Source organism: Hyalella azteca, unplaced genomic scaffold (assembly GCF_000764305.2).
Source record: "Hyalella azteca isolate HAZT.00-mixed unplaced genomic scaffold, Hazt_2.0.2 contig5430, whole genome shotgun sequence".
Lineage (NCBI taxonomy): Eukaryota > Metazoa > Arthropoda > Malacostraca > Amphipoda > Hyalellidae > Hyalella > Hyalella azteca.
Genome location: NW_025935620.1, coordinates 294,474 through 310,881, shown reverse-complemented (window position 1 = coordinate 310,881; position 16,408 = coordinate 294,474). Strand labels below are relative to the sequence as shown.

Sequence of the window (16,408 nt, the reverse complement as noted above, 5' to 3'; positions counted from 1 at the left end):
CAGCTCACTACAGCTGATGCCATGCCATCACAAATTAAGGACCCTTACAGTTATAGAGCTATAGAGACACTTTTACCCTTGTACTGCAATATTGTCCAAATATTTTGGAAATTGTGGGTAGAAGAGGTTGTTTTATGGGAGACAGTTTATACTGTGGGCTAAAATTTGCTGTTTATACTTTCCTCAAGAGGGATTAGGCAATGGCCATATAAATTATTATGGTAGTGTTTAATGATGTTATGTTATTGTAGGTACTCATGTTATTATACCAAAATGTTATTGTAGGTATTCATGTAATTATTCATGAGTACAGAGTACAAGCATTTCTGTCTCATTTACAGGTGGCTTCTGCCTGATCTTCCAGTTTGTTACTGTTTTTTTTTTTTTCTGAAACTATAATAATTACCAAACCAGAAGAAGAAAACATGTAACCTTGCATTTAGTTTGAAGTACGGTAATAATTGAATTTTTTGTAAAGCCTGATGGTTTGGTTTTCTGTGTGTTATCATTAGTCTGCTTGATTGTTGCATTGTAACCAGGCCTCTGAAATTTTAAAGCAGCATTTATATACAATGAAGGATCTTGTTGATTTTTTTAAATCTTCTAATTATGACTCGGGAACAGCTACTCAGATGATTCAGTGTAAGTATTTAATTTTTGATATTCTGCATGATTTTCCTTCCTAGAATGTTATGTATATTTTTATAAAATTTTTCTAAAACTTTTGACTTTCTAAAACTTTTGAATACTGAATACTTGAAATGTCATACAATGATAATAAAATGTGTTTTGGAAACCTCATTTTTAATTTTTGAATCCAATCAAAAGTGTACCTACTTTGTCAAATCAAGAAAAATGATGAAAAAATTGTTAGTATGAACTAAGAAATACTCTCCAAGTTTTCAACAAAATGTGCATTAATCTTAAAAATATTTATAATTAATTGTGAAACTTCTAAGCTTGGGAATATTGCCATTGCATGCTTGTCTTTAGGGCTTAGTGTGAATTATTGTCATCAGTGAAAACTTTATAAGAATGATGAAAGCACATTAAATTCTTGCATTACACTTAAATTCCAATAATGCATTGAATTTGAATTGGCAGTCAACATTTTACATTTTGTGAATTGCAGGCATCTGTGATGGAAGAAGTTCCATATTGGATGCAGTGGAATGCCTTGGAGAACTTCTCACCTCAGAAAATTCAGGAGAGCGAGCAGCTGGCACTCGCCTCCTTGCAGAAGTGTTGCATGGTCTACCAAAGAATTGTCTCAACGAAGCACAAATAAAATTTATAAGTGCCTTCTTCCTTGAGAGAATGAAGGACCATCATACTGTCATTCCTGCTGTGCTTCATGCTCTTCCATGTCTGGTAATTTTATAGAAATTATTGCCTTGCTTATCAAAAATGTGATTGTTCCCTTGACATGGGGGTACTTCATCAATGAATTTTTGAAATTTATAATTTTTATCTGAACATTGATATATGTTTATATTTATAAATTGTTCCGTGATATATTATAATAACCTAATTAAATTCTAATTCAGAAGTTGATCTATTTTCAAATTTGGAGATATAGTTTATATTTCTTTCCAGTCATTACCTACTGGTTAACTTTTTGACTTTTTTTACATTTACTGTATTATCTGTTCCAACAGCAAAACAAATCTTGAAACTTTAGCACAACTGCTATTGAAAGATTGAAGATGTGTTTGTTGGGAAGATATTTTTTATGTTACCTGCTTAACCAGGATTCCTTACTTCTGCTAATCTAATTTATATTAGCTCTCCATAAATTTATTTATCTTAAGTTTTAGTCAGCATTCATCTTCGTGCATAACTGTAAATTAGATGGCTCTTCTTTCATTAAAAACAAAGAAAGAAATTATATTTTTGCTAATTTCATATTATAAATAATTGATTTGGAATCAGCTAGAACTGGAGCAAATCAGCAACAGTGATGTGGAGAAGCTTGTGCGTGGACTTCTTCTAGAGGTTCACTGCCAAAGTCAACTGATGCTTGATCGGCGCAATTATTACTCAGTTATTAGAATTGCCATCACTAAACATAAAGCTGGTAAGTTGTATTACGTACGTATTTACAGAATTTTATCCATAAGGCCTCAAAAAAAAAACACAATTACCATATATCTGTTTGCTGAGGTGTTTGTAAGAAACGAGTGGTTTTCAGGTGACATATAAATGGCCAGTGACCAGATAAAGCTTATGTATTGGTTCTGGCTGACCACTTAACATCTCTTCCCACTTGCTATTTCGTGAGCTTTTGCCCACCCCATAAATCAGTTCTTGGCCCCCAGCTGAGGGTTATAGGCAGGTTGTCTACACATTCCTTGATGGCTAGCCCTTTGTAGTATAACAGATTAGTTAAAACTCTTGCATGGTAGTTTCACTACCTGATAGGTTTGTGTTCATTTATCTACCACTAGGAGTCTGATTCAGAAATGTTAAGAAATAGAAAATAGATGGTAAAACCCCCTGACATTGCAAAAATACAATAAAAGTTACACATTTTATGAGCATCAGGGTACAATATTTTTCCTCATGATTATATTTCTAATAGAAAGTTTATTTAAGTTATCTTAAGGTCCATAGTTTGAAAATAAATAGCTGAAATAGCATTCAAAATGTCAGACAGCTATCTTATTTACAAGTAGAGCTATAGCTAATAGATTTATTGTTTGAATTCCATTTGAGACAACTAGACCAATGAGGAGACAACTAGACCAGTCCATTGGAGAAAACTAGACCAGTGTGCCAGCTGAATGATTTTTGCTCTTAACAAGGGCAGGTCAACTTTGTGATGTCTATTTTTGCTATAAATTTATCTTTTTTTCCATTGTGGAACCTCATAAAAAACTCAGCCAAGGCATGGCTAAGCCTTCATTGTTTATGAAATATTTTTCTGCTGCATTTTCATTTGGAATAAGCTCTCTTTTCATTATATATATATTTTTTTTTTATCATAGACAATCATGTTATGAAACTTTAAACAGTTACGTATGCATACCGTACACAGTATTATTAATGCTTAAGTTGTTGCATTCTTGCTTTAATTAAATGCTACAGTACTTCTCAAAAACATCACTCGTATCCGTGCAAATGAATTTGCAGCTCTTTATTCATTCAATTAATATTCTTCCTGTAGTTATTGATGAGATGTTCAACGAGTTTGTTTTGGGCTTCATCTCTGCGGCTGATGGAGAAAAAGATCCTCGCAATTTACTGCTTCTCTTCTCACTTGTTCCGGTGATTGCAAATGCCGGTACCCTTGGCAAAATGTCTGAGGATCTTTTTGAAGTTGTGGCTGCTTATTTCCCAATTGACTTTGTTCCTGTGAGTATATGTATGTTGTGATATCTCTAGTATTTTTAATTATTGATTATTATTTATTAATTATTAAAATGAATTATTTTAGATTTATTTCAGTAAATAAATCTCTAGTAGACTGTTTCGTTTGATATTTTCTTCTAAGTAAAATGAATTATTTTAGATAAGTTTCAATTCAAATAAAATTTGAGTCATGCTTAAAATAGTTCTGAAAAATATGGTTTTTATCTGTTGAAATCATTATGATTTTTTGGGATCATCTTGAGATGTTTGCCAAGGAATAATAAATTTTAATGATTTCTGATGTTACAATATTTACACTAACTAATGTAGATTCAAATCATGAGAAGCAGAAAATGTGGTTAGATCATTGTATTCTTTTTTTCATTGATAATTTCATGTACTTGTTTGACATTGCTAAGAATTTTGAATAATATGAGTAGATCAGTTAAACTTTTCATTTTCAATGCCATGTTGTTCTCCCACTAGCCTGTTGATAATTTCATGAACTTATTTGACTTAAGAATTTTTAATAATAAATCAGTTTTACTTTTCATTACCATGTTGATTTCTCACTAGCCTGTTGATAATTTCATGAACTTATTTGACTAAGAATTTTGAATTATAGATCAGTTATACTTTTCATTACCTTGTTGTTCTCCCACTAGCCTGTTGATAATTTCATGAACTTATTTGACTAAGAATTTTGAATAATAAATCAGTTATACTTTTCATTACCTTGTTGTTCTCCCACTAGCCTGTTGATAATTTCATGAATTTATTTGACTAAGAATTTTGAATAATAAATCAGTTATACATTTCATTACCATGTTGTTTTTCCACCAGCCTGTTTATGACCCACTCGGAGTTACAGAAGAAGATTTGAGTGACGGGTTACGCCAGTGCCTCTCCTGCCACGTTGGCTGGGCGGAGTATTTCTTGCCTCTACTTTGTGAAAAAATGGAGTCTGATTTGCCACAGGCAAAGAAAGAGGCTTACAGAACTCTTGTGAGTCTCAGCTCTGCATCACTTGATTGATAGTACATTTCTATGCATCTCATGAGCATTCTGTGTCAGGGAATTGCATCTTTTGTTGTACAAATTTGGCGCTGAACTTTTCGTGCTGAACATAGTCAACTGTTCACACATTCATGCATAATTGCAGATGCCTGGTCATATATGACTGGAATGCCTTTGAGCCTCTCCCAACAAACTTGCTGGTGTTCATATTTTGAAATTAACACATTGTGTTTCTGCACATGTGATATGATTTTCACTGAAATAATGTAATTGACGCCACTGGTAGAAGCATATTTCATATTTGGTTCTTTGCAATTTCTTCTATTGTTAACAGTGAACTGGCATGATTTTCTTTGAACTTATCTGTCATTTCAATAATTGTTGTTAAATTTATTCATTGTTAGTAAACTTACAATCAATATCTTCAAGCAAAACTGCTCCTTATTAACCTCTATAAACAAACATGAACAATTTGTTGTACTCATGAACTGACATGATTTTATTTGAAGCTGTACCGTATATCATCTCAATATTATTATTCAATTAATTCACTGTTAATAAGCTCACAATCACAATCTTCAAAGAAAACTGCTCCTTATTAATCTCCATAAACAACCATGAACAATTTGTTGTACTCAGATCTTGTGCTGCGCGCGGGGCTACACGAGTGAAGCGCTGAGCCCTCACCTGACGGTGCTGTGGCACTGCATCAGGCGGGACGTCGTGGACGGCAGCGATGCTCAGGTCTCTCTTACCCCTGAACTCCATTTACGTCCACTCTTTACCCCTAACTCCATTTACCACCACACTTTACCCCTAACTCCATTTACTCCAACACTTTACCCCTAACTCCATTTACTGCCATACTTTACCCCTAACTCCATTTACCGCCATACTTTACCCCTAACTCCATTTCCGCTGCCCTTTACCCTAAACTTCATTTACTGCTACACTTTACCCCTAACTCCATTTACCACCATACTTTACCCCTAACTCCATTTACTGCCACACTTTTCCCCTGACTGCATCTACCACCACACTTTACCCAAAACTCCATTTACCGCCATACTTTACCCCAAACTCCATTTACCACCACACTTTACCCCTAACTCAATTTACCGCCACACTTTACCTCTAACTCCACTTACTGTCACACTTTACCTCTAACTCCATTTACCGCCACACTTTACTCCAAACTCCATTTACCGCCAAATTACCGCTATACTTTACCCCAAACTCCATTTACCGCCACACTTTACCCCTAACTCCATTTACTGTCACACTTTACCCCTAACTCCATTTACCACCACACTTTACCTCTGACTCCATTTACCACCACACTTTACCACTAACTCCATTTACCACCACACTTTACCCCAAACTCCATTTACCACCACACTTTACCCCCAACTCCATTTACCGCCACTCTTTACCCCTGACTCCATTTACCACCACACTTTACCCCCTAACTCCATTTACCACCACACTTTACCCCCAACTCCATTTACCGCCACTCTTTACCCCTGACTCCATTTACCGCCACTCTTTACCCCTAACCTCGTTGCTGCTGTTAATATTCTAGCCCACGTTTGTAGTCTTCAGTTATTAATTTTATTCAATCTGTTGTCATTCTGAGCATCTTGCTATTTTTGGTTTTATCAATTTTTTATTCGTATATTTTCAGTTTCATTTTTATTTTCTGAATATATTCATATTTTTTGGGTCTTTTTAACCTAAATTTCTGTTTACACAATGCCCTCTATGGTTGACTGCAGCCAGTGTTTCAGAGTCACTGAGATCAATGATGAATATATCCCGTGATTTAGAATGTTGTGATGACATAAAATGTATTGATGACATAAATCGTAGTGATGACATAAAATGTAGTGATGATATAAAATGGAGTGTTATAAATCGTAGTGATGACATTAAGTGTATTGCAGGTGTCTGCTGTAGCCATAGAGGCCCTCAGCGCTGTCCTCGCTGCCGCTCACATCAAAGTGGTAGACGTGAACACTGTCACCACCATCGTTGACGCCATCATTGATGGTGAGCTCTTTATTTATTATGGATATCCAACGAATGATTAGATTTTCTATTTCTTCTTAATAATTTCTCAGAAAACTAATTTAATTTGTCCCAGAAATTAAGTTGACTTTTTGTTGTCGTATTAAGATCACTACAGTGGGCTAAGCTAGCAGATTTTAATTATCAATTCATGTATGATAGTTTTCTTGAGCATTATCCTTGACCGTTACATAAATCTCTCATATTTTCATATCATTAGTTTACATTAATCACATCCTAACATTTTAAAGGTAAAGAAAATGCCAAATATGGTGAATTTACTCTGTGTTTTGTTGGCTACAGTAATAACATCCTGACATTTTAAAGGTAAAGAAAATGCTAAATATGGTGAATTTACTCTGTGTTTTTTTTTTTTGGCTACAGTAATAACATTTTAACATTTTAAAGGTAAAGAAAATGCTAATGTGATGAATTTACTGGGTGTTTCTTGGCTTGTAACCTCTTGTATTGCACCTCAGAATGTGTAGTCCATCTTCCAGCCCCCGAGAGCAGACTGTTCCTCCCTGCCAGCGACCTCCTGACTGCTGTGATTGCTGCACAGGAGTGCGCTGCCCTGCGAGTTTATCCTAAGGTTAGGACAATCTTTGCCCGCATTAAGGGGAGCATGCCTGTCGAAACGAAACTTTTTTGTTTACTGACGGATCGTTATGAAACTTGGTGCACATATGTAAAACAGAGTTCTAAGACTTTTTTGTTCATGTGAATTTTCCGAAAAAAATGAAAGAAAACGTGAATTAACAGAAAACTGACTAAAAAGCGGGTACTGTATAAATCCTACTCCTCGTGCAGTATACATGCTACGACATCGAGACACATATCATTCGATTCGCAAAGACCATATCTAAAATTCGCCCGATCATGTTTTCCAATTTCGAATATGTTCGGGAAGGAGGGGGGATTTTCCAAAAATTTCTCAAATTCCCCCCCCCCCTTTTTCCAATATATAATTCAAACTATAACGAAATCGCAAAAAATGATCGGGGGATTATTAGATAATTTAGTTACGAATCGAATGGTGTATCTCTCATTGCTGTAGCTTCAAAACTGTAGGAGGAGATAGGTTTGCTGTGACAATAAGTTAACTTTTCAATAGGGCCCAACAAAGTCGCGTGCGCCTCGAAAAATACATTCAAGGGTGCAAGGTTGCAAGACTACACGATATTGGAGCTCAATTTCTGTCAAAGATGGTGCGAACGACGGCACGAGAACTATCCCGTACGACTGCAGGCGGATAACTGAAGCAGCGTGTTCAGACTAGCTATTTAAGTATACTGACAGTAATTTCGGCCTATTTTAAACGTGAAAGAACTCCACCACCCCTAACCCCGTTTGCGATCTGTTGTGAACGCATAAATCAACGTACAGAGATGGTTGTGGTACCGTTGCATAGGTCAGAATGTTAGCTTTAAGACGAGTATAAAAACCTAAAAAGTCGAAATTCTTGATTTTGACCGATATGCTCCCCTTAATATACGGTACAATGCCCTCATTACTATACGGTACAAATTGCTGCTCTGCGAGTTTATCCTAAGGTTAGGACGACAATCTATGCCTGCATTAATATACGCTACAAATTGCTGCACTGCGGGTTTACCCTAAAGTTAGGACAATCCTTGTCCTCATTAATATATGGTAGAAATTCAACTCTGGGAAATAAAATTTATCGTCCTATCGCGCCAGGCGTTTAGTGCCCAATACTTGATAGCTTAGTCTACGAGAATTCTATCTATAATTTATTTATTAATGTTTTATTTTTAATTTATATTAATATTTTTGAATGTTTTCATATGATCAGTCGAATTTTCCTTGGTACTGTTGTAATTATAGATTCAGGTTTTTGTCTGTGAATTAATGCATATAAAATGTTATGATGACGTGTAAGCAAATGTGTAACTCTGCTGCTTTACAAAAATATGGAAATTAAATTTAATTCTAGAGTACTAACAATGTTGAGAAATTGTAGTCATTGAACAAACTGCTCCCATTGGAGCCCTGAATTATTTTTATAATATATCATGATATTAAAAAGTGCACAAAATAATGCTACAGGACGCTAATCATTGTGATGATATAATAACATGATCATTTACAACGTCTCAAAACAGGAATTCAGAAGAATAAATGATGCCATAAGAAAGCATTGATCTTTGCAAGATGCTATAAGAAAGATGATTTATATATGATGCTATATTTTGAAAGATCTTTATTTGATGCTATAAGAAATCGTTGATCTTTATAGGATGTTATAAGAAAGATGATCTTTATTTTGAGGCTATATTAATGCTATTTTGAAAGACCTTTATTTTGATGCCATAAGAAATCATTGATCTTTATAGGATGCTATAAGAAAGATGATCTTTATTTTGATGCTATATTAATGCTATATTTTGAAATATCTTTATTTTGATGCCATAAGAAATCATTGATCTTTATAAGATGCTATAAGAAAGCATTGATCTTTATTTTGATGCTATATTGATGCTATATTTTGAAATATATTTATTTCGATGCTATAAGAATACATTGATCTTTATAAGATGCTATAAGGAAGCATTAATCTTTATTTTGATGCTATATTGATGTTATATTTTGAAAGATTTTTATTTTGATGCTATAAGAAAGCATTGATCTTTATTTTGATGCCCTAAAAAAGCATTGATCTTTGCAAGATGCTATAAGAAAGATTATCTTTATTTTGATGCTATATTGATGCTATATTTTGAAAGATCTTTATTGTGATGCTATATTTTGAAAGACCAATATAAGATCAATTTTGATGCTATAAGGAAGCATTAATCTTTATTTTGATGCTATAAGAAAGCATTAATCTTTATTATGCATGCAGGCCGTGGCTCACCTCACAGAAGTAACCAAGACGCCCGACAGCTCGAGTCGTGCATGGATCAACGTCTTGAACGCGCTCGCTAAAATGGCTTCTGCCAGCCGTCAACGCGATCATTGTTATGATGGTGCGATGATGTTCATTATAGAATAGAATAAAATAGAATAGAAGTGTCGGCACTGAAGAAATAGGCCCATAGAAGTGTCGGCACTGAAGAAATAGGCCCATAGAAGTGTCGGCACTGAAGAAATAGGCCCATAGAAGTGTCGGCACTGAAGAAATGGGCCCATAGAAGTGTCGGCACTGAAGAAATAGGCCCATGGCCTGTTCATTGTTCACTATAATACGTGTTAACTGGGAACTTTTATGTGCATATGATCTCAAGGTTGATCATTATAGAATAGAATAAAATAGAATAGAAGTGTCGGCACTGAAGAAATAGACCCATGGCCTGTTCATTGTTCATTAGAATACGTGTTAACTGGGAACTTTTATGTGCATATGATGCTGAGGGTTGAATGATACCGATTGAATTGCGTTGTTGATGGCAACTTTTATGTGCACACTATGCTGAGGGTTGGATGATACTGATTGAATTGCGCTGTTGATGGGAAATTTTATGTGCATACGATGCGGAGGGTTGAATGATACTGATTGAATTGCGCTGTTGATTTTGAACTTTTATACCTATACAATGCGGATCATTCTCAACGTTAAAATATGTAATAATGTTATATTACATATTTGTTGTTAATATTATTTAAATTTAATAGTCTCAATAATACAGTGACTACTTATTTTAAACGAGTATTAAATGAACTGCGTTCTAGATATGCTTGCAAGGGTTGAACTTTTATTAGCATAAAACGCGGAAGGTTGGACGATGTAGATTGAAGCAGGTTCTAGGTGTTTAACTAACTTTAATGGGTTGCACTTCTGAATGCTAGAAGGGTATTAGTGAAAATACGTTATAGATGAGAACTTCTGTGTGATCGCAATGTTGATGGTTAGATCATTATCAACCTAATGTTTATTGTAATTAATATATACCTATTAATTTTGATTAAATTAATATCTGTAATATATATAATATAAAATATAATTGAACTTGGATTTTGGCAGGGACCTAATGGCGTATAATCAATCATCAGAATTCGAGCTGTAGCACAGAAATAGGATTTAATTTGGTCTTGGCTTTCATAATTTGTGTGTTTTGTGTAGGTTATCTTCTAACTCGTCTCTTGCTTGGGTGTTCTGTGGTAAACACTTTCTGATTGTGATATTATTAGTCAAAAATATTTAGTATTCTTTTCACGCTGAGTTGTAATTGATTTCCCGCCAACATTTCTTGGCTATGAATTTATGGTAACTATTTTTATACATGATTTCTCCAAGGAAAAAGTATCTTCAAATATATTTTCTGCTTTGGTTGAAGAGATTAGCTAGACTCTATTGTTTTAAAAATTTATATACTAAACCCTCTCACGTTTTTGATTCCAGAAAACTAGATTACAATTGAAAAACAACCTCTCCATAACATAAAAATGTAAAAATGTAATCAATATAAAATATTTTGCACAGTTGTTCCTACGGAGGTTGAAGCACACTGCAATGCCTGCTTGGGTGCAGTGACAGCAGCACTACAGCACCGCAGTGCTGCTGTGGTGGCTGAAGGCATCACAGCAGCACGCGCCTTATTCTACTGCCGCAGTGCTGCCTCTCCCTGGTGGGGTCCACTGCGTCAGGAGATACTCAACGTCCTGCTGTCAAGTGGCGGGAGCGATACTCGTGTTAGGTGTGAAGATTTTCTTTCTTTTGTCTTCAAAATGATAATTATAATTTTAAAATAGCGAGTCGTTTGTTTAGGTTCATAAGAATAACTAATGTAATGTTCAAAAGAATAACAATAATTTCTCATGTTAGGTGTGAACATTTTCTTTCTTTGTCTTCAAAATAATATCTATAATTTCTCATGTCAGGTGTGAAGATTTTCTTTCTTTGTCTTCAAAAGAATAACTATAATTTTAAAATATCGAGACGTATGTTTAGGTTCAAAAGAATAACTAATGTAATGTTCAAAAGAATAACTATAATTTTAAGGTATTGAGCCGTCTGTTTGGGGTTAGATGTGATATTTGATGTTTGTATTTAGATTTGTGTTAAATTTCACGTATTGGTATTAAATTTTATGTGTGGTGATGTGCGAAATCTCATATTTTTCAATACTGTTGGCCATTGTTTAGAGTTGATTGAAAATTTGTGCCCTGCAGCTAGCACATTATTACTGTAAGAAAGAAATTCGAAATGGCGAGATCATTGCATCGTTGCATGCAAAAGTCATTTTTTAGTTTTACATTTATATGTGAATTATATATGGGCCATTGCTTTCACAATACTGGCTTATTATTTCAGGACCAACGCTCTGAGCGCCTTGGAATGCTATAGCCCATTTGTCTCGAGTTGATTGAAAATGTGTGCCCTGCAGCTAGTAAGCAATTACGGCAAGGTACTCGCATGGGGAGATCATTGCTTGCAAAAGTAGTTTTTTAAATTTCAAATTTGTATATGAATTATATATCGGCCATTGCCTTCATAATAGTGGCTTATTATTTCAGCAGCAACGCCCTGAGCGCCCTGGCAGAGCCTATGGCTGATAAACTTACGATCTCTTAACTTTTTTGAAAGTATAGGCCCTGCTTATTATTTCAGAAGCAACGCCCTGAGCGCCCTGGCAGAGCCTAGCGACGGCTCCTGTGAATTGCTGACGCAGGAATTGTTACCGCACCTCAACGTAGCGGACGGAGGGACGGTAGCGGACGGAGGGACGGTAGCGGACGGAGGGACGGTAGCTGACGGAGGGACGGTAGCGGACGTAGGGGCGGTGGCCGACGCTGTGCTGGATGCTATGGTGGTTCTTACCGACGCTGCCTCTTGTCAGCGCTGCGTGGAGGCTCTCTGGAAGGCTATTGAGGCTCGTCCCACCCCTGCCTTGTGTAAATCTCTGGCAAGAGTGAGTTACCCTTAGTGTGCTGCAGCAGACTATTTACTGTTAATGTTGGAGGATAATGTACTGTTAGTGTATAGTCTCTGTGTAAATCTCTGGCAAGAGTGAGTTACCCTCAGTTTGCTGCAGGAGACTAGCTACCGTTACTGTTGGAGGATAATGTACTGTTAGTGTTATAGTCTCTGTTTAAATCTCTGACAAGAGTGAATACCTCCTAATTTGCTATAAGGTACAACCAACCGTTGGTCATAGAGCACCGTTGGGTCTTGCATTGTTTAAATCTATTAGATTAGTGAGCCTTTTATGATATACCGCAACCATAAGAAATTACTAACTATCATCCAACAGTTTGTTGCTAACGGATAATCAGCAATGTTAAATTAAGAAATTCACCTCGACCAGACGATCGATTTAGTGTCCTTCGAATGCCCAAACTGCAGTCGGTTCTTGATGTGTACGGCATGTCTATTGCTTGTATGAGGAACTTATCTTTGCCTTAAAAAGTGCACACATTACTCCAAAAATATACAAAAAAATTTCGTATTATTGGCATTACTTGCAAAAAACTGCAGGCTGCCTAACTCACTCGTATTTATTCTTAACACCGCGAGAACTAATGAATATTTTTATCGCATTTTCTCATTTATTGAAAAAATGCACTCTTGTGCTTGCCATGTCCGTCCGTCCGTCCGTCTGTCTGTCTGTCCGTCCATGACTTCACGTTTTCGTCGACGAGAAAATGCGCTCTCTGTCACTCACTGCAGTGAGTACTGAGTTATATTTTTTATTTATTTTACAGATCATAGATAAAACTGGTGACGACGCTGGTGCCCAGGAGTTTTTGTTCTCATCTTGGCGAGGTCTGGAGAAAGTCGTGGCTCTTGGTGTGATGGCAGCTATGCCGTCCACTGCCCTCAATAAAAACCACACTTCGAATTTGCCTGATTTGTTACAGCAATTATCTGGGGAAGAGAAGCTGGATTTGTTGTCTGCCATTGCTGAGTTGTGTCGGTCACTGTCAGCGATCCGTGGGTGTGTAATTATTACATTATTTAAATTCATTTTACCAACAGCAAGTTACCGAGAGTAACTTGTAGTGGTAGGTGTGTAACTATTACATAAATTAACTTTACCAACAGTACGTTACCGGAAGTAACTTGTATTTGCAAATACTTACGAGTTAACTTCTAGATTTGTATTTAGTGATTCGGTCGCTCAGGGGCTTTCTTTCATCAATGATGTAGACGATGTAGACAAGTTAGTACATTTCTGAACTTGATAATTTGTGAGTTGCGTGATCCTACCCAATAATCCTGGAGAGAAAATATTATTGAATAGGATCATGTAAATCACAAATTATTGAAATTTCTACCAACGAGACATATTTGCTGTCGATTTTATTGATTTTTTTAAAATAAGAATCTTTCTTTTAATCTAGAACCTTAATCCAAGATAAGAACCTGCTTTTGAGTTTGTAACTTATCTTTTTTTAGTTTAAAAAAAATTTTTAACCCTCCTGTTTTTAACCTAACCTAACTTAGATAACGATTACAACCTCAATTTTATATCAAATTCAATTATTTAAATCCGAGATCAATGTACAGGCCCTGCGCTGCGCACTCCGCTGAGCTTGCCGCTGAGCTGCTCTCTGGCAGCGCTCCAACCAGCGGCTGGTGGCACAATGTGGCAGAGAACTTCAATATGGCAGCCGTGTGGCCTCTTGATACAGAGACTACAGCTGAGAATGCTGCTCTCTTGGTGGGTTGGAAGTATTAACACTGAAATTAGAGCAGAGTATACTGCAGTGTGGTCTCTTGATACAGAGACTGCAGCTGAGAATACTGCTCTCTTGGTGGGTTGGTAGTATTAACACTGAAATTAGAGCAGAGTATACTGCCGTGTGGTCTCTTGACACAGAGACTGCAGCTGAGAATACTGCTCTCTTGGTGGGTTGGTAGTATTAACACTGAAATTAGAGTATACTGCAATGTAACACTTAAGACACCAGTTATCCTAACACCTGTTGTACTGACGGTGGTGCAGGCGGTGGTGGTGGAGGGGCTGGTGTGCTGTTATCCTAATACCTGTTGTCCTGGTGCAGGTGGTGGTGGTGGAGGGGCTGGTGTGCTGTTATCCTAACACCTGTTATCCTGGTGCAGGTGGTGGTGGTGGAGGGGCTGGTGTGCTGTTATCCTAACACCTGTTGTCCTGGTGCAGGCGGTGGTGGTGGAGGGACTGGTGTGCTGTTATCCTAATACCTGTTATCCTGGTGCAGGTGGTGGTGGTGGAGGGGCTGGTGTGCTGGTGTCAGGACGCAGGGCCGCTGGGTCGCCCTGAGCTGCTGCTGCCGCTGCTGCGCTGGGCCACCGCGCCCACTGCTCCTGAGGCGTGTCGCCAGGCCGCCGTGCTCGCTATGGCTGCTCTTGTTAACAAACTGCCTACAGGTGAACCATGTTTTATTGTTAACTATGTATGCATATAATGAATATTGATGTTTTTTAGTCCTTCAATGTATGCTGTGATAATTCAATTTGATGTTCCATGTTGGTGTTAGGTTTCATCTCATACTTAACTTTTCTTCTAAGAACGCGAATTTCCCCTTGTGTGAATTTTCCATTTTTGAAAACAACTGATCATGTTGTGACGAGATATGAAGGCTTATAAAATCTTTATCAAGGTATTCAAATGCATTATTGTTTATAAACAATATGTTTAAAAGGGGGTTGGACCTATTACATTTTTCACCGAGCAGAATAGTTTTCAATGTGCGTCAGATATTGGTTGAGTTATCCAAAAAATATATTATTTGATGAATTTTCCAGGTGCTGACTTCTTACGTCTTCTTAAGTGGCTGGAACACGAGCTGAAGAAGATCATGGAGGGCGGCCACGCCCCCCACAAGAAGCTGGCCGTGACGCTGATGGGGTGGGTGCTGAAGGCCCTTGAGATGAGGGCGGCTCCTGAAACTCTCAAGTGGAGAAATGAGGTAAAATTCTGATTTATTTTTATTTTTTTTGGTAGGTATGTTAAATGATTATCAGAGTGGTAATATCAACACTAAACTTTCGGATTTTATTTTTTATTTTTGGTAACTTAAATGTTAATCAGAGTGGTAATATTAACACTAAAACGCTTGTAGGGATTTATGATAGATCACTAGTGCACCCTGTGTTTATAATTTTGTACTATTGTTTTGACATGCATTTTTTAAAACCGCATTTTATTCGCTTGTAAATAGTAACTTTCTCAAGCACTTCTTACCACTACACTCGAATTATTTATTCGTTTATTTATGTCTAATGTGTTTTATTGACCTCATTTTATTCGCTTGCAAATAGTAGCTTTTTTCTCAAACACTTCTTACCGCTACACCCGAATTATTTATTGGGTTATTTATGCCTAATATGTTTTATCGCCGTACATTGTTTAGGCATTTAGGCTGTACACTGTAAATTCATCACAACATACATTATTAATGAGAAAATATGCTAACAATCAAACAGCAAAAAGAAAACATGTCAACGAACATTGTTAATAAGTATTGTAGCACAATCTATGTATACAGCTGCAGTCGCTACTGTCTAACGAGGAGCTCGGCGTAACCGCCGCTCAGTGCTACTCCGTCCTGCTGTCTGACCACGCATACGCCTTCTGCGCGTCATCCTCGTCCAACGTCAGGTATGTGGTATGCCGGTGTCAGGTATGCGGTATAACAGCGTCAGGTATGCGGTATACCAGCGTCAGGTATGTGGTATGCCAGCGTCAGGTATGCGGTATGCCGGTGTCAGGTATGCGGTATAACAGCGTCAGGTATGCGGTATACCAGCGTCAGGTATGCGGCGCATACGCATTCTGCGCGTCATCCTCGTCCAACGTCAGGTATGCGGTATGCCGGCGTCAGGTATGCGGTATAACAGCGTCAGGTATGTGGTATGCCGGCGTCAGGTATGCGGCGCATACGCCTTCTGCGCGTCATCCTCGTCCAATGTCAGGTATGCGGTATGCCAGCGTCAGGTATGCGGTATACCAGCGTCAGGTATGTGGTATGCCAGCGTCAGGTATGCGGTATGCCGGTGTCAGGTATGCCGGCGTCAGGTATGTGGTAT

The 16,408-nt window shown here is 37.2% G+C and overlaps 1 protein-coding gene across 1 annotated transcript in view; it reads left to right on the top strand.

Annotated features, from left to right (window-relative positions):
• The first annotated feature begins 384 nt into the window (after nucleotides 1-384).
• Nucleotides 385-16,408, top strand: part of LOC108669227 (MMS19 nucleotide excision repair protein homolog) — a 20,467-nt gene continuing 4,443 nt past the window's right edge. The window contains exons 1-16 of the mRNA XM_047880469.1: nucleotides 385-642; nucleotides 1,133-1,371; nucleotides 1,933-2,077; nucleotides 3,167-3,354; nucleotides 4,195-4,356; nucleotides 5,008-5,112; nucleotides 6,312-6,417; nucleotides 6,915-7,027; nucleotides 9,302-9,425; nucleotides 10,880-11,093; nucleotides 12,008-12,308; nucleotides 13,102-13,330; nucleotides 13,907-14,154; nucleotides 14,578-14,746; nucleotides 15,125-15,288; nucleotides 15,868-15,980. Of these exons, the coding sequence (XP_047736425.1) occupies nucleotides 573-642; nucleotides 1,133-1,371; nucleotides 1,933-2,077; nucleotides 3,167-3,354; nucleotides 4,195-4,356; nucleotides 5,008-5,112; nucleotides 6,312-6,417; nucleotides 6,915-7,027; nucleotides 9,302-9,425; nucleotides 10,880-11,093; nucleotides 12,008-12,308; nucleotides 13,102-13,330; nucleotides 13,907-14,154; nucleotides 14,578-14,746; nucleotides 15,125-15,288; nucleotides 15,868-15,980 (2,690 nt within the window). The 5' untranslated portion in view covers nucleotides 385-572. The remainder of the gene's footprint in view (nucleotides 643-1,132; nucleotides 1,372-1,932; nucleotides 2,078-3,166; nucleotides 3,355-4,194; nucleotides 4,357-5,007; nucleotides 5,113-6,311; nucleotides 6,418-6,914; nucleotides 7,028-9,301; nucleotides 9,426-10,879; nucleotides 11,094-12,007; nucleotides 12,309-13,101; nucleotides 13,331-13,906; nucleotides 14,155-14,577; nucleotides 14,747-15,124; nucleotides 15,289-15,867; nucleotides 15,981-16,408) is intronic.